The sequence below is a fragment of the Triticum aestivum genome, chromosome 7A (genome assembly GCF_018294505.1).
Source record: "Triticum aestivum cultivar Chinese Spring chromosome 7A, IWGSC CS RefSeq v2.1, whole genome shotgun sequence".
NCBI classification, from domain to species: Eukaryota; Viridiplantae; Streptophyta; class Magnoliopsida; order Poales; family Poaceae; genus Triticum; species Triticum aestivum.
In genome coordinates, this window is record NC_057812.1 from 446,659,546 (window position 1) to 446,682,680 (window position 23,135).

The 23,135-nt window shown below is 45.3% G+C and overlaps 2 protein-coding genes across 2 annotated transcripts; one reads left to right on the forward strand and one right to left on the reverse strand.

Moving 5' to 3' along the window:
- Positions 1-1,831: 1,831 nt before the first annotated feature.
- LOC123147474 (actin-related protein 3) lies at positions 1,832-9,559 on the forward strand. Its single transcript, XM_044566726.1, has 10 exons — positions 1,832-2,175; positions 3,069-3,303; positions 3,389-3,646; positions 4,410-4,556; positions 6,153-6,245; positions 6,594-6,713; positions 8,437-8,547; positions 8,631-8,756; positions 8,903-8,995; positions 9,188-9,559. The coding sequence occupies exons 1-10, from the start codon at positions 2,129-2,131 to the stop codon at positions 9,266-9,268; spliced, it is 1,311 nt and encodes a 436-aa protein (XP_044422661.1). The 5' UTR covers positions 1,832-2,128; the 3' UTR covers positions 9,269-9,559.
- A 784-nt stretch (positions 9,560-10,343) lies between these two features.
- LOC123147475 (transcription factor ICE1) lies at positions 10,344-13,495 on the reverse strand (the record flags this gene model as incomplete). Its single annotated transcript, XM_044566727.1, is given in 4 exon segments — positions 10,344-10,749; positions 10,852-11,022; positions 11,120-11,347; positions 12,502-13,495. Coding segments are annotated over 4 exon segments (1,480 nt in total), but the record flags the coding sequence as incomplete, so codon positions are not given.
- Between the last annotated feature and the right edge of the window lie 9,640 nt (positions 13,496-23,135).

Genomic DNA, 23,135 nt, shown 5'->3' on the forward strand with positions numbered 1-23,135 from the left:
ACAACATAATCTCCACTGTGACCATCACCATCATCCACATCCATCTCATTATAACATCAAGAACCCTAGTGGGTCGTTTTGTGCATGTTACATTTGTGATTCATTCATGTTCACCACCATCGATACTATGACGATTGTTGTCCCCATGTGTGAGTAGATCCCTAGTTCTTGGGGATATGTATGCACGGTATGTATAGGATCTAAACTGTTATGTTGGATATGAGATCCTTTGTTGAATACTTAGTTTAATAACTTTGTGAATGTTGTGAAGGGGCCCACTCAGCATTACCACCATATGGCCATGAAGTATATCACCATTGTTGTAAAGGGTAGAATGTGAAGGTAATTCAAGGTGACAGTAAAAGCCTTTACTCCATCTTTTGAAATTGACAAGGGATTCAGGAAGAACCCTTAGAGAGCCTGCGTCCACGCGGTAACCCTTAATTATCATAGGTGTAACCTGTAGGGGCAGACTATGGTAGTGGCGTGTGTGGCACGAAGTCTACCTAGAGTAGAACGTGCAACTTCGTCCAAACAGTGAAGTAAACTAAATATTGTTCACAGACCATAAAGAACGAGCAACAAAATAATTGAAACATGCATTTTGATGTGTATAGTTCAATAAGTGTTGTTGCAAGCAGTGGATTTATCTATCTTCAACATTGACTCAAATAGATATTTACTGAGACATAAATCTGAATTTTTCAAAATATTTCGAAAGGTTTTCCAGAATGAAGTAGAACTGATTGTAACAAAAATTATGTTTCTACAATTGGATTGCAGAAAGAATTTTGAGTTACAAATCTAGCAAATGTTTAGTGAGCTATCAAAAAAATTGTATAGGTTACACTTTCCAGAACATTACTATGAGTAGAAAGTTTTTGAGTAGATGTAATAAAGCTACGTATGATATGGTGAGATCAAAGATAACATTGATTATTTCGTCAGTATACTTCTTAATGTGTTGCTTTAGAGACTTTTGTCTTTACACTGAAAAAAGAGCACCATCGAATTTGTTGAAATAAAGTGCTACTTTGTAGGTTATCCCAAATAATTGGGTATTCCTTTATCACTACGCCGAGGTAAAGTGTTTGCCCACATGTGCGGAAATTTGAAGAAATTGTTTTCTGCAAAAGAGTGAGTGGGTGGACAGTGCAACTCGACAAGATTGCAGAATCTTTGTCATCAGGTCAAAGAAAAGAAACACTGGCAGTGGGGGATTTTGTGTCGGTGATGGTGGCGCTGTGGGGTTGAGACGGACAACACGGACAATGCATTTTTTTGGTTCACAGTTGATTACTCTTATTTTTTTCTTTTTAATTAAAGAGGGGCAGAGAGAAGAGAAAGAAGGCATGTTAGGCTAGGTTAGGAATAATTTGATGTGATTTGGCGTAGGTCAGATCTACCAGATCCTACTTGGGAGACGCGTCGAGGCGTGCTCTGACCTCCTTAGTTTTCGCCTCAGATACAAGCTGGATTTGAGAGATGACGAATAGTATGGACATATAAGATCGGTTTGAGGGGTCGGGGAGGTCACATTTTCACCACCGATCATCCGCCCATACAGAGAGTAGAAGCTTCGGGCGCGCTTTTATTGTGCCTGTTGATGTTTTTTTATTAAATTACTCCCTTTGTCTCCAAATTTACGGTGATTGTAGATGCAGTAATGCTGTGGTTTGGTTCGATCCACGACCGGAGCAAGTGCGGACCAACTGAACCACGGACAACCTACTAGTGCTAGTGCGCCTCCATTTCCGACCATGCCACAGCAACCGAGGCGAGGCTCCCCTGCAAGTGCTCCCTTCCTTCCTTCCTTCCCGCTTCCCTCGTCAACCAAATCAACCAACCCCCCAATCGCCACGACTGGCACGCCCCTCCTCCCCCCAATCTCCCGAGCCTTCTTTCTCGTCCCCAATCGCGTCCCAAACCCCCCACCCACCCTGCGCGGATCGATCCCCCACCGACTGCGTGCGCACTGGCAGCCGCAGCCGCAGCCGCGTCCCCGTCTTCCTCCCCGCCGATTCGGCCGAGCGATCGCGGCTGCCCTCGTCCACCCATGCTTCTCCGGGCGGCTGCGGACGAGATATGAGCCGGCGGGGAATCGACGGAGCCGCCGACGCCGCCCGCCATGGACCCCTCCGAGCGCCCCGCCGTCGTATTCGACAACGGCACCGGGTACAGCCCCGAATCTCTCCGTCCGATCCTGCGGCTGTACCGCTGGTGTGATTCGCGCCTGCGCTTGCAGCAGTAGCTAGGTTATTTTTCATTTCGTTTGCGCGGGTCCCTGAGTGCGTGCCCGTGTGTTTCCGCTGACCGCGCTAGAGGCGAATTGGGGCAGGTCGAATCGGATTACCGACTACCGTGGGAATAATGCATTTCGTTAGCCAAAATGGGACATGAATCACCACCAACGGCGTGTCATGCGCGAGGCTCGCTCCCTAATTGCGAGCAAACATTCACATTGGTAGCTCGAGCGTTCTAGAGTATGGTGAACATGAACCTAAAATGACACGAATTTCTATGCGTGTTTGAAAAAAAATACCACAGTGAACTTAAGGTAGGAAGAATTGAAACTGGGTTTATGGACTTTCTATGGCTATCTTTATTTCATCATTGGTTGAACTAGGTGTTGCTCCATTCATTATTGGTTAAGTCTTTAAATCCACGCTGCCAGCGGTGAGGCAATATCTGTCTGTTTAATGGTTGGAGCTACGAACGGAAAATATAGGGACTGCTTCTACTTTTTTAGGATTATAGTTAGTAATGTTGTTCTAGTCCTTTAGCTCAAATTGTTGCTGTTACACTGTAGACTATTACGAAGTACTATAACATGTCTTAACTGATGCACTATGTGTGCTCCGTGAAACATAAAAATGACAATCGTTAACGGACTGCGATAGAAGGCAGGAAATAATTGTTCCCGCGCACAAGCGTTTTATCTTGAAGTCAGATTGTTTTGGTTTCTTCAAAGCCGCTTGAAATTTTCCATATGCATGTCACATGCAAAATTTGCTCTATTAAGCTCATCACACTGTGTCCTTACATAATCTGTATGCTCTTATGTTTAGGTATAGCAAACTTGGGTTTGCTGGTAACTCCGAGCCGTCTTTCACCATCCCTACTGTAGTAGCTGTGAATGAATCTTTCTTGGACCAATCAGAGCAGTGCAGTAGTGCAAATTGGCTAGCACAGTATAATGCAGGTGTCATGGCTGATCTTGATTTTTTTATCGGGGATGAGGCTCTGTCACATTTCAAATCTAGTGGCCTGTACAGTTTAAGAAGCCCAATTCGTCATGGTCAGGTATGCATATACATTTTCTGTTTGTAATATTGTCCTTCGCGGGTGCACCATGCCACTATGTCATATCTTTTTCCCTGCTCCCCAGGTGAATGACTGGGATACAATGGAGAGATTTTGGCAGCAATCCATTTTCAATTATCTACGGTGCAATCCTGAGGAACACTACTTCCTACTTACAGATAGTCCTGTCAGTACGCCGGAAAGTCGTGAATGTATGGGAGAAATTATGTTTGAGACCTTTAATGTCCCTGGTCTATATATTTCTGTGCAATCTGTGCTCAGCCTTTCTGCTGGATTTGCATATCTGAAAAGTCTTTCTGAAGAGGATTCAGAAGATTCTGTGGTAGGTCTTGAATTCACCTCCTTTCATGCTTTTGTTTGATCAAGTATCAAGATGGTCATCATCCCGTGAACTTCATCTCTTTCACTGGAACACATCACCTTGTGAATGTTTTAACAGATAACCAAAATTCTCATATTGATCTCATACTCACATTAAGATAAACTCCCCTTTTACATTTTACAGATTGTTCTTTGGAATTGTTGCCTTGCATGTTTCGACAAAATTTTGGTCCATCTTTGGATATATTACCCATTCATATCGTACTTGTTGCTTGCCAGCCCCTGGAGTTTCCATTCCAATTTGGAGATATGTTTTACTATTCCGTACTCATAAGCATGGATCCTGGAGAATTTTGAGCGTAACACAACCTCATGATATGAAGAAACCATTTCGTGAGAATTATGTGATGACTGCTTATTTCTCACTCCCCAATTCTGCAATGAGCGCCAATTAACTTGCTAACTAAAACTTATGTTTATCTAGAATTGTGGTTGTGAAGCTCTGTAAAGATATTTTGTTCTAGACATAAATAGTACTCCCTCCGTCCCAAAATTCTTGTCTTAGATTTGTCTAAATACGGATGTATCAAGTCACGTTTTAGTATTAGATACATCCGTATCTAGACAAATTTAAGACAAGAATTTTGGGACGGAGGGAGTACTACCATAGGAGTAATCATCATTGATGAAGTAGACTCATCTAAAGCCATGTATTCTGGCAGGATACAACTCTTCTCGTGAGTTTGACCAATATATTTTGTCAGTCTGATATGACAGGTGTAGTAGTTGACATTGGGGATGGAGCTCCACATATTGTGCCAGTTGTGAACGGCTATGTAATTGGGAGTAGCATAAAGTCTTTTCCTCTTTCCGGAAGTGATGTAACTCAGTTTGTTATGCAGCTCTTACAGGTATTTAATTTTCTTCTCACATTTTCCTGCGGTTATGTTGGGGTGTCGACGTCCTTGTGCTGTCCATGAATAGGTTCTGTATCCAGTACTTGCATATTGCAAATACATTAATTGAAGCAAGTTTGTGCAGTACCGACTAAACCAGAACAATTGAATAGCAATTTTTGGATTTTCCTGAAGTTTGGGTGGTATGGAATTATCCAGGAAAAAGGAAATGTGTTGGCAGTAAGAAGAGACCATCATGTATTTGTTAGGTACTTCGGCAAATATTTATCATGTTAGAATATTTATCTGGATAGTTCAATGATAGTAATAATCGGATAACACTGCATTTCGGTCAACAAAGCCAAAACAATGCTTCAGTCAAATAGTTTCTACTTTCATGGATATCTATTCTGAAGCCTCCTTGTAAGTGATCATGTTAATATGTGAACCCTAGATCTGTTGTGCGTTATTGCTTGGTATCCTGACATTAGTTTTGCACTGCTCAGTATGGTTGCTTGATTAATCAACTTGGAAGAGTTCGCATTCCTTTTGTAAGGATACCTAAGGGCTAAGGCTCCAGTCTCCCCCATATTATACCCACAGACCATATATCATCCACAAGAAGTTGATTTTGTGAACATGTTCTCTTATGAAATATGGCAATTTTTTATCTAGATCACACAAATCTAGAAAACAAAACCTGCACCATTGCATTCACAAGTGTTGCTGTTATTGGTTTTGAGTCGTATGTGCAGCGGAATTATGCGGAACCAGCAACAATAATAGACTTGTACTTGCATAAAACTAGAACGAGTTGAAATGCCCATGTTGGATGCTATTTGTACTTTAAATTAAGTTGTGATCCAATTTGTGGATCAAGTTAGTTGTTTTATATAAATGACTAGCATTTACCTGTTTTTAGACAACAAATCAATGAACAAAAGTTCCAATAAGCCTCGGAGCTTCTCTTCCAAGTCAGGGATGAGCCCTGCTTCCGGACAGTAGAGGACCCTCTCATTGGTCTTCAGACCTTTACTATACCCAAATTATCTCATTGTGGATCAATGTCCATAACAGCTGCCATAATGTTTGGGTGGCCTCTTAGCCTCAGCTGCAACTTTAGATTGAATGAAAATATGTAATTTAAAATGAAAAACTGGAATGTTGTCATCTGGGCAAGAAACTCCATTTTACTGCAGAACTAGTGCGACATCATTTGCCATGAATATTTGGTTGTGGCCATTCTGTAGAAGCTAGTGAAACATGGTACTCTGATCACAAATGTAGTTTGTTTTAGGATTTGGACCAGTCAAACATTGTTAAGTTTGACCATTACAATAGAAAATATTACCTACATTGACAACATGAAATTGGCATTACTAGATTCATTGTGAGAATACATTTTTGTAATGCATAATTATTTTTATCTCAAGCAACATATTTTTGTATAAATTGATGATCAAAATCTGCGTCTATGTCCAAAACAACATTCATTGGTGATCAGAGGGGATAGATTTCTGCACGTACATGGCTGCTTTTATGCTTATGGCGTGTAGTAGTATTATAATATGAAATTCTGTTGGTGATTTAGTATCATCGTGCGTTATGCAGGAAAGGGGTGAGCTTCTTCCACCTGATGATGCTTTGGATATAGCTCGTAGGGTGAAAGAAACGTATTGCTATACTCCTTCAGACATTGTCAAGGTACTGTGCTGCTTGGAACCAATGTCTTGATATTATATTTTCTTGTCCTTGTATTTTCCAATGATCTACACAAGCACATCATTCAGTGGAATATTTGAGAGTTGAAGTTTCTCCACTAAAGTCAAATATATAAAACCTATTCTGTGCAATGCTGAGAAATCACTGTTATTTTGTTATATGGAACTGGTCTACATGCTGCATATGTTTGCTTGTGTTGTTGTAATAGCGACTAATACCTACCTTTTGGACTTCACCTTTTGCAATACCAACTCATTTATTCATATTCCTTTTTCTTTATGGATTTATCTGTTCACAAGTATGATAGGCGGTTGAATTGTATAATTTCAGGAGTTCAAGAAGCATGACAGCAAGCCTAGTAAATATATCAAACAATGGTCTGCAATCAAACCGAAGACTGGGGTTCCATACACAGTTGACATTGGATATGAGCGTTTTCTTGGACCAGAGGTTTGTCCGTACACCGTATTCTACCATTCAATTTCGTGGGAATTTTTCATGCAGTGGGCCTATTCATTATTCTCCCTCTGTTTCAAAATAGATGTTGTTTTAGCCTTGCCATTTTTTCTCAGAATGCTTGTCAGTTTACGTTGTCAATGCAATTTAAGTCATTCTGTTCTTACTTTACCCTTAATCAACAACAAACAACAACTAAGCCTTTAGTCCCAAACAAGTTGCGGTAGGCTAGAGTTGACCCATAAGATCTTGAAACCAGCTCATGGTTCTGGCACGTGGATAGCTAACTTCCACACGCCCCTATCCATGGCTAGTTCTTTGGTGATATTCCAGTCCTTCAGCTCTCTCTTTACGGACTCCTCTGATGTCAAGTTTGATCTACCCCAACCTCTCTTGACATTATCAGCACACTTTAACCGTCCCCTATGCACTGCGCTGTATATGTCCGAACCATCTCAGCCGACGTTGGACAAGCTTCTCTTCAATCGGTGCTACCCCAACTCTCACATATATCATCATACCAGACCCGATCCTTGTGTGGCCACACATCCATCTCTACATGCGCATCTCCGCTACACCTAACTGTTGAACATGTCGCCTTTTAGTCGGCCAACACTCAGCCTCGATTCTTCTGGCATCTTGTTTGCCCAAAAAATGAGGTTGAAAAGCTTAGTTAGCCATACTATCGCTATGTCTCTGAGGCCTCTCCACACCTCAATGGGGATACAATCAGGGTCCATCGCCTTGCCTCCTTTCATCCTTTTTAAAGCCTCCCTGACCTCAGACTCTTGGATTCGTCGCACAAAGCGCCTGCTGGTATCATCAAAGTAGTCGTCGAGCTCAATAATATAGCTCCCATTCTCTCCATTGAACAGCTTGTCGAAGTACTCCCGCCATCTGTGTTTAATCTCCTCGTCCTTCACCAGGAGTTGATCTGCTCTGTCCTTGATGCATTTGACTTGGTTGACATCCCACATCCCTCATCTTCCTTTCTCGGATCTTGACCATCTTATAGATGTCCCTTTCGCCTTTCTTCATGTCTAAGTGCTAGTAGAGGTCCTCATACGCCTGACCCCTTACTTTACTCACAGCTCACTTTGCGGCTTTCTTTGCCACCTTGTACTTTTCTATGTTGTCTACACTCCTGTCCAGGTGGCAGGTGTAGGCATCTAAAACAGTCTTATATGACCGATTGAAGAAATCATTTCATTCTTCAAGATTTATAGTAATAATGAAAATACGGGGTCCCAACAGATTAAATTAGTAATTCTGATGGTTCACAGGTATGAAACTATGTTGAACTGCTAAGCTCTTATAACCAGTCATCAAATCAATGGACGCCTTTGCACGTTTAGACTTGAGGTTGCAATGCCTTATTACATACTTATAGAAGTATCATCTGACTGACAGACAGGTTGACCATTATATGGGAATTTGGATCATGATTTTCTTTATTCATAAATACGTAAATAATAAGTAGCTCGGGACTTTTCTCGGGCAATGGTTTATCATTAGTCTATGCGGGTTATGAAATATATCGAGAAGCTCTAAAGGAAATCCCTATAATTTTATGTTTGTTTTTAGCTGAACTTAATTCTGTAGGTTGTTACGCATTTTTATCAGAATAAAGAGGCAACAGTTTACAAGTGTCCTTGCTCTTGCACTTGACACAAGTAGTAGTTGGAACCAGTGTAACTTTTTAATAACACAAATGCAGATCTTCTTCCATCCTGAGATGTATTCTCCTGACTTCTCCACTCCTTTACCTGAACTGATTGACAGCTGTGTTCAATCTGCGCCAATTGACACAAGGAGAGCTTTGTATAAGGTGCTTTCTTTGAGCTCTGCAAACACATGTAAGAATAGAAAGTGACATGTTGATGTGACACTATGAAATTCCACTATTTGCAGAACATAGTATTATCTGGTGGAACTACCATGTTTAAAGACTTCCACAAGAGACTCCAAAATAATATAAAGAAGATAGTAGACGAACGTGTTGCCGAAACTAATGCGCGTCATCGCGTGGAGGTGAAAGTAAGTACAACAATGCTTGACTGAGCTCATGCCGTAACTAGTTGAATTGCCATCTATATGTTCATGTTTGAATGTCAGCCTGTTGTAATCAATAGTCTATATGTGATTGATTCTGTATGTTTCGTTTGTCTATTATTTGATGCCAGCCTGTTGAGGTCAACGTAGTCACCCATCCTATACAGAGCTATGCAGTTTGGTTTGGGGGTTCTGTAGCTGCATCCAGCCATGAATTCTTCGAGGTACCTGCCACTTGACACTTCATTTCACACGCAGAAGTGAATATTAGTGCATATATTTCTGCTATATTAACTGTTGTATGTCGATGGAAGGCCAAGTTACTATTACGCCACTCCAGACATTGCCATTTGTAATTGGGCTATGAATTCAGTCATACATGGAATTAAGTGATTATTTTTTCTGTTGTCATTCAGTGCTGCCACACAAAGGAAGATTACGAGGAGCATGGAGCAAGCATCTGCCGAACAAGCACCGTTTTCAAAGGAATGTACTGAAGTTTTGACGTATCCGACATTTTTTATAGGAGCTCTACTAGGTTTCTCCAAATAGAATAGAGTCAAAATTGATTCTCCTTTTGGCTCGTCTCAACCATCACTGGGCCGATAGATTTGTAGCTCAATATGTAGCTCTCTCTGTTCTGTACGACATGTTGTGTATAGTCAGCAATTTTCTTCCTGTTCCAGGTGCATGTTTGCTTGTAGCCAGTTGTGGTCGTAAACAGAGAGATGTTTTCCCCTTGTATTCTTGTTTCATCTAGATAGAGGGTTGCTGAAAGAGTTTTGCTACGTATGGGGCTGTGTCTAACGCTATCTTGTTTCCCTTCTACTGTTTTGTGCTACGGATCCGGAGAAAATGCGAGGCTGCTAACGGGTGCTCAATATCTGCTCCTGCCGCATCAGACGGGCATGGGGGGCTTTTTGGCGTTTTAGAACATGAAGAGAGCAGATTGTATAGCTAACTTTTATGTCCATAATTTTTAGTGTGAGCTCAAGTAATATATAGGGGGGCCCTCCTTTGGAGGGTTCTAGTCTTGATTAGTGTTGGATCGGCACTTTGTCATCTTCGTTGGAGCCAGGCCAGCGTGACAAGGAACAAGTAACGAGTGACACTGGAATCGTCGAGTAACGAGTTTATTTTCGGTTTGAGTTTCACAGAAGGTCAAGGTGAGGCAGTAGATCGGCTTCCGTGGTCCAGCAGAGCAGCTCTGCAGCAGTGACATCAACAGTGCATTTCACGTCCTGTATTCGCAGTCTTTGCCATGCCTCGGAAATTAATTGGCGCGGATCTCCGTAGTACGTACTGTTTACAGCGAGATACCGGCTGTTGGTCCTCTCTTTCTTTTCTTACCGGAGTAGCAAGCTTTGATTGGAAACCAGCCAAATCCAGCCCTGCTAGTGCCAGGCTGCAGTGAAGACCGTTGTCGTTGGGTCCAGCACAAGGACCACTTTTGCCTGCTTGCTCTCTCTCTCTCTGTGCTTCCAATAACTGACCTGCACAACACCGTTTGGATTTTGCAAACCAAATCCAAGCCACAGCAACCACAAAGACGCCAGAAAAACATCACGCAAGGAACCGAAAAGACACATCATCTAACAATGTGTTACGCTTCAATGATCCACACAAGTCTCGTTCAAACTTACACACGATGTACTGAAAAATAAGGTAACATCAGGCATAAGCAATGTTAGGTACTCGTACTAATAACAGATTGCCGACATTATTTTGGACTCTAAAAGACTCGCAGATAAATCGGTTCTGGGAAGGGGTTTCAGACTACCCAAGGTGAGGTAGCTTCTCCCGGAAAACACCGCTACTTGTTGTAAAAAGAAATTCCTTAGATACAGCACTATCCTCTGCACTTGGCTGGCTGCCCCTCCCTCCCTCCCTCCTACATCGCGGGAAGATGGAACCCCGCGGATTGCAAGAGAACCGCCTTGATCTCCTCGGGCTGAAGACCAGGGCCATCCTTGCATTGCTGATGCCAAGAAGAAGAAGGAACCGAGTGAGCAAGATAAGTCGAGTTTTCTCTTCATTGTTTCTGGAAAGGTGACGACAGACATGGACTACAATGCCATACCTCAGCCTTGAAGACGTCCAAGGCAAAGCCATTGAAGCAGCTGATAACGGCCTGCTGCACATCAAGACCAAGGGCTTCGATCGCCTTCATGGCAGAGAGCACAAGCCCGGGCCTGCGAGGGCACAGCATGTGGATGTTGACGGCCCGGCCTTCCCGGAGCCTAACCTCAACCTTTTGCAAGCCAAGGGGGACAAAAAAGGATACCATGTCACGTCAAGGTCTGAATTTCCTGACTGAAATTCAGAGGTCTCAAGAGATAGATACTCACGGTTGGCTGCTGGCCGGTAGGGCTTGGCAGCGCACTCGGGCAGAGCTCCTCCTTCACGCGGGACGGCAGCGCGGGCAACGTCGGAGTCACAGGGTGGAAGCTTGTGGGCGTCGGAGGCAGCGAGGGCATGGAAGGGGATGATTCAAGCTCATTCTGAAGATTGCTGATCTTGTGCAGGAGCTCCTTGAGGTACTCGATCGCGTCACCGAGAATCGAAGCCCTGTCCATCTGCCCATTGCAACCACATACATCAGTTCGCTAGACTAGCTACGCATAGAGAGAAATGATAGTTGGTGAATTGTATGCAGAGATTGTTTAGTCCTAGGAATATAAATTCAGTACCCTTTCTAAGTAAGGCAAGATTATGGCCATGCCAATAGAGATAATCATCAGTAGAGCTAAACAGAAAAGCTGGGACTGCGGATACTGGAGTAAATCACAAAGCTAGACAGACCAAGGAGTGTGTGGCCAACAAGGCTTAAATTTCTATGACACATTCTTTAAACTGGCGTGCATCCACAACTCTACACAGAAACCTGCACCTAAAATGCGCAATAACTGACCGATTTTTATTATGTAACTATTTTTATGATCTTTCTCTCTACAACTCTACGATAATTGAGTGAAAACTGAACATGAGGCAGCAGAGACAAAGACTGGCAATAAGATGGAAAATAATTTATCTGCAGTAAAAAACTAAAGTTACTCTAATCTAATTCCTCAGGCAATCAGATACTCCATGATAATCATCCTAAAAATATTACAATTATCGCCACGCCAAATAGGGAGAACATTTAACATCTAAGATAACATTTGCTGGAATGAAATTGAAGATCTGGTCCTGTAGACAACCAAAATGCACAAAATTCATCAAGATTATGTGATGTAGCAAAATTGCTTAAGGGCTTCTTTGATTCAAAGGATTCTCAAAGGAATTTTGAAGGATTCTAATCCTTAGGATTTTTTCCTACGTGGGTTGTTTGATTCGTAGGATTGTAAACCGTAGGAATTTTTCCATAGGATTTATTTGCACTAGATTTCATAGGAAATTTTCCATCCACTCAAACCTCTTTGAAAGAATCCTACGTTTTTCTTATGCACAATCAAACACTCATACAATCATGTAGAATTCAAGATGACATGCCATTCCAATCCCACGTTTTTCCTATTCCTGCATTTGGGAAATCCTACGAATCAAAGAGTCCCTAAACCTTTTTTTTCGAAAAGGGGGTCAGGCCCCCGCCTCTGCATCAGAACGATGCATATGGCCATAAACTTTTGCTTAAACCTACTCAACCTAAACACAAGCAACAACTAGTATTTCCTTGTGTACTTTACGAAACTCTGATAAGGCGCTGAGGCGCACACAAATAATTTCTCACCTTGCTGATCTTCGGCACGACGGACCTGAGCATGTAGAGCCGGTCATTGAGCTTCTTCCGACGACGACGCTCCGCCATGAGGTTCTTGGCTGGCATTCCCTTCTTCTTTCCTTTCCCTTCAGCCGCAGCGCCGCCGGTCACCGTGCTGTTGGCGTTCGACTCCTTGCCGTCCTTCCTGCCGCTCTCCTCCACGTCCCTCCCGTCCTCCGAGTCGTAATTCAGCCCGGACGCGTCAATGCTGCCCATGTCCTCGTCGGCGTCGTCGAGCATGGTGTCACAGCCCGCGGACAGGGCGCTTCCTTCCGCCGCCACCGCCGCCTTACGCTTCCTGTCGTCGTCCTCTTCGCCGGCATTACGCCGTAGTGCGCGCTTCTGGAAGAGCGTTGGCTGCGCGCCCACCGGCGGGAAGATCTCCAGCGGCCGCAGCACCGCCGCCTTGCCGCGACCGGAGAAAGGAGCGGTCAAGGACACTGGAGCAGCCGGCCCCTCTGAGGAGGAGCCGCTCCCGCCCCCGCCTCCGCCCCCGGCACCGGTGTCGAACAAGTCGAAACCGGCGAGGCCACCAAACTCTGTCATCTGTGCCGGTGCGGTGCCGAAGCCGCCGAAGGAGCCGAGAAACCCTGTGTTCCGATGCGGCAGCAGGGAAACCGGCGATGTATTCGACGCGTTGCCGGCGCCAAGGAACGCCGTGAAGTCGCCGCCTCCAGTGCCGGAGCCGCCGAGGTCGAACCCAGAGACGTCGAACGGTCCGGTACCGCCCAGGTTGAGGAGCGGGAACATCTGTGGACCGGCTCCGAAGCCGGAGCTGGACCCCGATGCTTCCATGGCGGCCGGCACCAGGGCCATGGACCCGTTCGCGGCGCCGTCGCCAACCGCGCCCGCGCCGAAGTACCAGTCCTCATCAAGCATCGACGGGGCGCGGAACCCGCCGCCTCCCCCCGTGGGCATAGCCAGGAGGTGCTGGTCGTGGTGGTGCCCAGCCTCCTGCCCCATCGCCGGCGGCTGCTCGTGGCCGAGGCCCTGTTGTTCATGGCCGTCGTCTTCCTGCATCCAGAGCGAATTATTGAACCGCGATAGCATGGTCGCGGAAATGGCGGCGCGGGGTGAGGTTTTTTGGTGCGGTAATGGCCGGGGGAGGAGTTGGCATGCGGCAGAGTCGCAGAGATGGCAGAGCAGGACAGAGGAGAGCAGATGAGAGCGCAGGGAGTCTCAGTTATTGGTTCTTTCTGGCAGCGAATCGTGGGTATATGTATGCAAGGAAAGGAGCTGCTGGCCACCGAGGAGAGAGATGCGTCAAATTACCGCAATGCCCACTCCTCTAAAATTGTCTTTTCCAGTGTTTTTCAGTTTGGACGCGAATATTGTGCGGACGTCGGCTCCCTCGCTTTTAATCGAACGATCGTTCGCACTGGGTGGCCAACCCAGGGAACAAAAATGTGCGCATCAGCCGTCAGGGAATAGAAAAGGATTGGCCTAATGCGATGGATGTATTATTAAGCCTGGATGTCTTTTCTAAATAAAACATAACTTCCCTAAAAAAAACAGAACTAATGCTGAGGATATCCTCAGAATGAAACAAATTAGGGAGGAGCTTAGTGAGATTTGAAAGAAAAAGAAAACTGCCATGTGGCAGAGATCTAGGGATAGGAAAATCAAAGAGGGTGATAGGAACACATCATATTTTCATGCTGTTACCAATCAACGTAGGAGGAAAAATCAGCTGTCTATTTTGGAAGGACCAGATGGATCTGTGTACTCCACTAGAGACATGCTAGAGGTTGCAACTAACTTTTATAAAAACCTCTTTGGGTATGAAACTAAACCTAACATTCATCTTGATGACCAATTTTGGTCTGAGGAGGAGCTTGTGACAGAAGCTGAAAATGTCTTGCTTGAGAGGCCTTTTTCGGAAAAGGAAATTAAAAAAACTGTTATGGGCTCCTATGCTAATGGAGCCCCTGGCCCTGATGGTTTTTCCTTTTAATTGTATCAACGCTTTTGGGAGATTATCAAAGGAGATTTCATGGCACTGTGAGAGACTTTGAGAATGGGTCTTTGGATATCCAGAGATTAAACTACTTTATAGTCACTCTCATTCCTAAAGAGCCAGATGTCAAAATATGAAGAAGTTTAGGCCCATTTTCTTGAGTAATTGCTCTGTGAAAATCTTTAGTAAGGCTATGACAAATAGGGTTTTCCCTGTGGGTCATAGGCTCCTATCCCCATGTCAATCTGCTTTCGTGAGAGGTAGGTTTATTTTAGAGAGTGTGGTTACTGCCCATGAGGCTATCCATGAAGTTCACAAATCGAGAGAGACTGGGATTGTTCTCAAGTTAGATTATGAGAAAGCTTACAATCGTGTGAATCGGGATTTCCTAGTGGATATGTTAACGTCTAGGGGTTTTGGGGCTAAATGGATTAGGTGGAATCTATCCATTTTGCAACAAAGCTCTTTCTGTGTCAAGATTAATGATGTGCTAGGCCCCTATTTTGTGGGGGGCGAATGGGCTGAAACAAGGAGACCCGAGCTTCCCCATGCTTTTTAATTTGGTAGCAGATGTGTTTTCTCGTATGCTGGTGAAAGCTGTTAATAACAGCATAATCTCTGGGATTGTTCCTCATATCATCCCACATGGGCTTATTTGTCTACAATATGCCGATGATACAATTCTTTTTCTAAATCCTAAGCCTGAATATGTAAAGAATTTAAAATGGCTACTTGCATGCTTTGAAAACCTTTCTGGTTTGAAGATTAATTATGACAAATGCGAGGTGGCCCCAATAAATATGAATGAAGATGATGCTAAATTGCTATCTCAAATTTTTTGCTGCAAATTGGGGGATTTCCCCCTTAAGTATTTGGGAGTACCACTGCACTATCTTAAGTTGAGGAGGGAAGACATTCAATATATCATAGATAAAATTATTAAAAGAATTTGTGGATGGAAGGGGAGGCTACTTAGCTACGAGGCTAAGTTAGTCCTGCTCAAAGCTTGCATTGCTAGTATACCTATGTACCCGATGTCTGTTATTAAATTCCCTAATTGGGCTATTAAAGCCATTACCTCTCAGATGGTGCATTTCTTCTGGGGGAACCTGGGAGATGAGCATAAATACCATCTTGCTAACTGGGGGCTAATATCTCAGAAAAAAGATTTTGGTGGCTTGGGGGTACCCAATTTAATAGAGTTTAACATGGCTTTGTTAGCTTCTTGGGCTAAAAGGTACTTCATGGACAGTGATAAAAACTGGGCGAGGTTGATAGACCATAAGTATAGAACCAAGAAACCTAATTTGTTATGGTCCAAACAGGGGGTGGGATCTCCCTTTTGGAAAGGGGTCACTTGGGATCTTGAAGGTATTAGGCCTTTCTTTAGATGGAACTTGGGCAATGGCAATAAAATCAGCTTCTGAAATGGCAACTGGATTGGGGACTCTTCGCTAAAAAACCATTTCTGGGAGGTCTATGAAATTTGTCAGCAACAACAATGTGCAGTCTCAGAGGTGTGGGATGGTTGCAGTCTGAAACTCACCTTTAGCAGGTGTGTGGATGTTGCGTTTATAGAAAGGTGGCACAACCTGATCCGAGTCATTTCTACCAAAAATCTGACCAACGAGGAAGACCAACCTGTTTGGTTGTTGGAACCATCAGGGGTCTACTCAGTCAAATCTTTTTACAACGTGATCAACTAGGGTGGGGTTTCTACCCCCATCTGTTTTTTTTGGAAAATTGTGGTGCCGCACAAATACCTAGTTTTTTGTGGCTAGCTTTTAACAATAAAATTCTTACCAGAGACAACTTAAATAAAAGGAGAGTGGTAGAGAATCTAAACTGTTTATATTGTAATGAAGATGAATCAGTTTGCCACCTATTCTTTGAATGTGTAGTTGCCAAACAGATTTGGGGTGATGTTACTGATTTGTTTGGGTTTAATATTCCTAATAATATGACTAAGCTGTCCTCCTTTTGGAGTATGAATAACAAGAAAAATATCGTTAATATTGCTTGTGTTGCTACCATTTGGGGCATTTGGACTATGCGTAACGATATCTGTTTTCAGGGCGTGCCATGGACAAGCACTCGTGCGATCTTGGAGAGGATCAGCGCATCTCTACATCAATGGAAGATTCTCCGCGGGGGTGATCAATCGGTGTTGCTGCGACGTTGTCTTCAGCTCCTGAATCGGCGAAGAGGCGAGCTGCTCAGGATCGCCTGGGCTGGAAACTGAGAACATGCGTGAAGAAGACCCGGGGCGGAGCGCTGAAGGCTCACTCAGGATGATTGCATGGAGGAAAAAGAACAAAGAGACCGGTGTCGATCTATTCTCTGTGATACCCTCTGGCGTAGCTCGGGTGGTGGTTATGTGGTTTGCTTTGCATGGCAGTACTTTCCTTTGGTAGTTGATACAGTTCGGTTTGCGCGCGTTTAGGCCGTACCTATTGTGTTTTTATGTTTTCTGGTATGCCATTCCAGGTAGCCCCGATCGCTTGTAACAGTCCTGGTGACTTGTGTTGCTCCGTTTTTTATAAAAATGGGGCGGGGGGACCCCTTTTGATCAAAAAAATTATTAAGCCTCGAGAGTAAGTATATACTCTCTCCGTTTCTTTATATAAGGTGTATTTTTTTAAAGTCAAACAAGTGCATGTTTGACCCAGTTTTTAGAAATATATTAGTATCCACAATACAAAATATATATCATTTTATCCATGGTTACAAGAGTTTAATAATTTATATATTTGGTATTGCAGATGTTGTTGTTTTATTGTATAATCTTGGCCAAACATTTAAATGGTTGACTTGCATGGAAATGAATACACCTTATAGGGAGGGAGTATAAAGTACAAGACTTGGAGGGCCTACAGACGATGTATGAATCATATAGGAAAGAATACAATCAATCTTAACAAATCCTAGCCTACCATAATCTATACTCCACCCCCCAATTGTAGCAGTAGCGTCGCGAACGGTCAGACTGGAGAGAAATCAAAAGTAGAAGCCGACGAGTTCACGTCCCCCCGTAGTCGTAGCGGGAGTGTCGTGGCCGGTGTCGCGTCGCAGATGCTTTGACTATAGAGAAAGCCAACGAGTTGCTCAAGCAAGGTGATAGCCCTTTGTGCCGATATCGAGGTTGCCGAGAGCGTAGGGTGGTGTAATCATGGTAGAGGTATCCATACGAGGGATGTCATGGTCGATGTTGAGTCAGGGTGGCCGATGTCGAGGTAGTTGTCATGGAGCCGCAGAAACAAGGAGGTACCGAGTTAGTCATGGGCGCAGTGGTGTCGAGGTACTGGTGCGCTGGGAAGAAGACGATGTTGACGAGGCGTTGCGCCGGGTTTGCCAATCTCGGGGACACGTCATGGATGAAGACACACGTCAGTCTTGCCACCGCCGGGTCTGTGTAGATGGACGAAGTCGAAGTTGACGAGGCGCCGCGCCGGATTTGCCAAGCCCGGGGACACGTCGTGGATGAAGCATGCATCGGTGCTGCCAGCACCGGGCATGCCTAGATGGGAACCATCACGGTTTGTATGCCATGTCAGAGGAGGCTAGCAGAGGAGGGCTCCACAACAGTTGCGATGCCAATCGGTGTAGGGTCGATGTCTCCTACGGTTGTCAAAGTAGATGAAGTGGCCGGGGTAGATGACGTCGATGCTGGCGATGAGCTGGTGTTGGAAGAAGACGAAGAGGTGGAGTGGCGGCGTGAGGAAGAAGAGAAGCAACAGTGCCCTGAGGAGGAGGCGGCGGCGGTGCTCGAAGTAGGCGAGGAACAACCCGACAGTGTGACGAAGACCAGCACAGACGATGGTGTTCTGCGCCTATGGAGGCGGGGTAGTGCATACCACGTAGAAGTCGACACGCGAGGATGATGGAGTAGACCGCGTGTTGCAGCGCTGTGACCCTAAGGGGCGACGTAGCGGCAGCACACGGGTCGGGGCGACGGCCCGAAGACCTCATGGAGACGGTGTTGACCGCGTGCCGGCGCTAAAGCCAGAAGGGGTGATGCAAAGGCGGCTCGAGGGTTGATACAGCCGCGGGGACGGCCTTGGGGCGACGGTGTGGACCGCGTGCCGCGGCGCTGCATCACAAAGGGGAGATGTCGCGGCAGCGCACGTGTCAGAATCTGGGCTTCGGGGACCCAAGGAAAGGTTCTAACACTTGGGTGTGTGCAAAGAGCTCCACTAAGCTACGACCCGCTGCTCACTGCCTCACGGCGATGCTCCGGCGTGCTCGAGCGAGAGGGAAAGAAGACACAACATGACGATTTACCCAGGTTTGGGCCACCTTGCGGTGTAAGACCCTATTGCTTTGTGGTGGATTGTGAGGGGGTCCTAGATTATGGGGTCCTTGGGTGTCCGATCTGTGTAGCATGGGCCGGACTGATGGGCCATGAAGATACAAGATAGAAGACCTTCCCCCGTGTCCAGATGGGACTCTCCTCTGCATGGATGGCAAGCTTAACGCCCGGATGTGTAGTTTCCTTTCTCTGTATACCGACTCTGTACAACCCTAGGCCCCTCCGGTGTCTATATAAACCGGAGGGTTTAGTCCGTAGAGGCTAACACAAATCATATAGGTTAGACATCTAGGGTTTAGCTATTACGATCTCGAGGTAGATCAACTCTTGTAACCCCTATACTTATCAAATACAATCAAGCAGGACGTAGGGTTTTACCTCCATTAAGAGGGCCCGAACTTGGCTAAACATCGTGTCCCCCTTGTCTCCTATTACCTTCGATCCCCAGACGCATAGTTCGGGACCCCCTACCCGAGATCGGCCGGTTTTGACACTGACATTGGTGCTTTCATTAATTGTTCCACTGTGCCGTCGATGGTGGGATCGATGGCTCGCCTTATCATTAATGACAACATTACCTCTAGAGAGACCCTAGCTCCGAGACAACTCCTCTAGCTCGGTGGTTTCACCATGGGCGCCCGTGCGGCCTTTAAGCCAAGGACAACCCTCGAGATCGCTAAACATCGTCTTAGCGTCGGCCTTGAACACCCTGAAAAGATGAATCCAACAGATGTCTCGTCCTTAAACGAGCTACTTGATCGCATCGCCGCCCTGGGAGTAGCAACAGATTATGATCAGATTGGGCTTAAACCCGATCAGAGGGAAATCAGGTCACCACCAATCACCTATCTTGTAGCGGTCGTGGAGGAACAAGCCGATGATACTTCCCCCCTAAGTTAAGAATAAGCTATGTTCGAATTTCCGAGTCCTACGAGTCGGATACCCATCTTCGGGAAGAGACCTCATGTCCTCCGAACATAGAACCGGGCGTTGAGCCCGAAGACCTCCAGGACGCTCCGGACCCTGGGTCGGTGACTTCGCAAATTCTTCAAACTCCGGATGCAATAATGGGTCAGGATTCAGATTTTAGCCCGCCCACCCACCACAAGCAATATTCCCCAAACAATTCAGGTCCTCCAGATGTATGCGACCTAATGTACGCGTGACAACAACATGAGAAAACAGTCCACCACTTTTGGGCCAGGTTCCTCCTTGTCAAAAACAAGATCAAGGACTGCCGTGACGACGACACGGTTTCAATATTTTGCCACAATTGTACGGACGAGGGAATCCTTAACGCCCTCAACTGCTGCCGCATACTGCACTTTGCAGATCTAGCACACATCGTACAAAAGTACAGTGCAATGGAAAGCACCTGGAAGGCACAAACAGCTCGGTGGGAACCTCCTGCCTTCAAGCAGCCCACCGGACGGACAAAAAAGATGCACCCTTACGGGGTACCTGTTCATCATCCCATGGAAAAAAAGTGAAGCCCTTTATGGGACATAGAACTGCCCTTGACGACCTGCTTGGTAAACCTTGTCAGATACATACAACGCCGAATACCAAACCAACACATAGCCTTCATGCATGTTGGGTACTCCAGCAGGTGGCTAAGAGCGGTGAGTCCATCCTCACCAGCATTCCTTTAGAGAGGCACTCTTCGGAAGATGTCGATCTCAATGTTTTTACGATCTTCGAGACCTTTTCTTCCAACAACCGGCGCAAGAGGGCATTGTGCGACCTTGCCGAAGTCAACCAGGTAGCCGCAGTAAATCCTTGGAATGACATGGTGATAACCTTCACCACAGATGACGAGCCAAGGGCCAGATCAGTACGAGCACCAACCACTTTGGTCTTAAACCCAATAGTAGATGGCTTTCGTCTCACCAAAATACTCATGGACGGTGGCAGCGGATTAACCCCCATCTACGAATATACGCTCCAAAAAATGCAGATGGACAAAAGTCACATTGAGCAAAGCAGCACCACTTTCCGAGGCATCATCCCCAGTCGAGAAGCAATAAGCTCGGGGAGGATCAAACTCGACGTCGTATTTAGCACACCAGAGAAGTATAGGTCCGAAGAGTTGCTCTTCCACGTGGCACCTTTTCATAGCGGATATCATGCCCTGTTAGGGCGAGAAGCATTCATACGCTTTCAGGCCATACCCCATTACAGGTACATGAAGCTCAAAATGCCAGGGCCCAACGGAGTTATCACTATCACCAGTGATCCGTAGCACTCCGCGCCAAAAACAAAAACGCATCCCTAGCTCTCGAGGCGCTATCAGAGGCCCTTGCGGCCGAGGAACTGACCACTCCGTACTCTACAATGGACAAGGACGATGTAATCCTCAACAAGAGGCCCAAATCCACTTCCTTTAAACCAGCAGACGAAATAGTCAAATTTCAAGTACACCCAATGGATCCTAATAAAACTGCAGCCATTGGAGAACAGCTAGATCCAATGATCGATGCCGCTTTAAGAGCGTTTTTGCGTGAAAATTGGGACATCTTTTCCTGACATCCTTCGGATATGCCAGGAATCCCACGTAGACTAGCCGAACACAGCCTCAATATAATAAAAGGCTTTAAACCAGTCAAGCAAACGCTGCGGCGATTTTTTGAACCCAAGCAACAGGCCATGGGGGAGAAGCTAGCAAAAATACTTGAAGCCGGGTTCATCAGAGAGATCAAACACTCGGACTGGCTAGCAAACCTAGTCATGGTGCCAAAGAAGGATAAATCCTGGCGCCTTTGTGTTGATTTTAAAGACCTAAACAAGGCCTGCCCTAAGGACCCCTTCCCACTGCCCCACATTGACTAAATCATTGATGCAACCACAGGACACGATTCACTATGCTTCCTCGATGCATACTCCGGATACCATCAAATTAAGATGAGGGAATCCGATCAAGCCGCAACAGCATTCATCACTCCCTATGGGCCTTTCTGCTTCAACACTATGCCTTTCAGACTAAAAAACGCCGGAGCCACCTACCAACGCATGATTCAAACATCCCTGGAAAAACAAATTGGCAAGACGGTGGAGGCATATGTAGATGATGTAGTCATTAAAACTAAACATGTCGAATCATTGGTGGACGACTTGCGCCTCATATTCGACAACCTCTGAACATATGACATACAGCTCAATCCGAAAAATGCGTTTTCGGCATCCCGACTGGAAAGCTGCTCGGGTTCATTGTTTCCAATAGAGGAATCGAAGCAAATCCAGCCAAAATCCGAGCCTTGTTGCAATTGGCAACACCAAGAGACCTAAAGCAGGTCCAAAAACTAGCTGGCTGCGTGGCAGCCTTGAGCCGCTTTATCTCCAGATTGGGAGAAAAGGCACTACCAATTTATCGCCTGCTCCGATGTGCCGATCACTTCGAGTGGAAGGATGCGGCAACGACCAGGTTGGAAGAAATAAAAACTTTGTTGGCAAACAACCCAATCCTTGCCGCACCAAACGTCGTGAACCTATGCTACTGTACATATCAGCAACTCACCTGGTAGTGAGCGCTGTGCTTGTTGTTGAACAAGAGGAAGAGGGACACAAATTCCCACTCCAAAAACCAGTATACTATCGGCGGTCCTTACACCATGCAAATCCCGATACCCGCATTATCAAAAGATAGCGTATGCGGTCTTCATGGCATCTCGAAAGCTGCGGCACTGTGACGCCCGGATAATTAAGCTACAGTAATTCTCTGCTAATGGTGCCACGTCACTTCAATTACTGTTGCTACTCTCACGTTAGTTCGAAATCAATTCAAATTCAAATTCAAAATCAAGCAAACAATAAAAGTTTTCAAATATTAAAACTAAAATGTTCGGAGTGAACCAAATATTGCATAGGTAATTATGATGGAGAAACCACACTTTTATAAAATAGCTAAATGCTCTAAAGTAAATAAACAGTAGCTAAAACCTGTGATTAAATTCGTTTATAATATATAAAATGTTAAACTAAATTGTTTGGGCGCCCAAGTTATTGTGGCATTAGAATAAGTAGTAATACAATTTTAGGAACTAATATTATAATTTATAAAACTAACATAAATAGTAACAAAAAGGAAAAAAAGGAAATTAATAAAAAGTTAAAAATAAAACAGAAATAAAAAGAAACCCCCGGCCCAACTGGGCCACGGCCCAGTAGGCCATCGGGCCGCCAGGCCGGCCCAGCCGCACCCCACCCCCTCCTCCTTATCCCACCAGGGGAAAACCCTAAGCCCCCACTCCCCCTCTCGGTCCACTCCCCTCCCCTCGATTCCCCACGCCTCTCCCCCCTCTCCCCCGATGGGATCTGGATCGGGGCAGTTGCCCCGGCCCC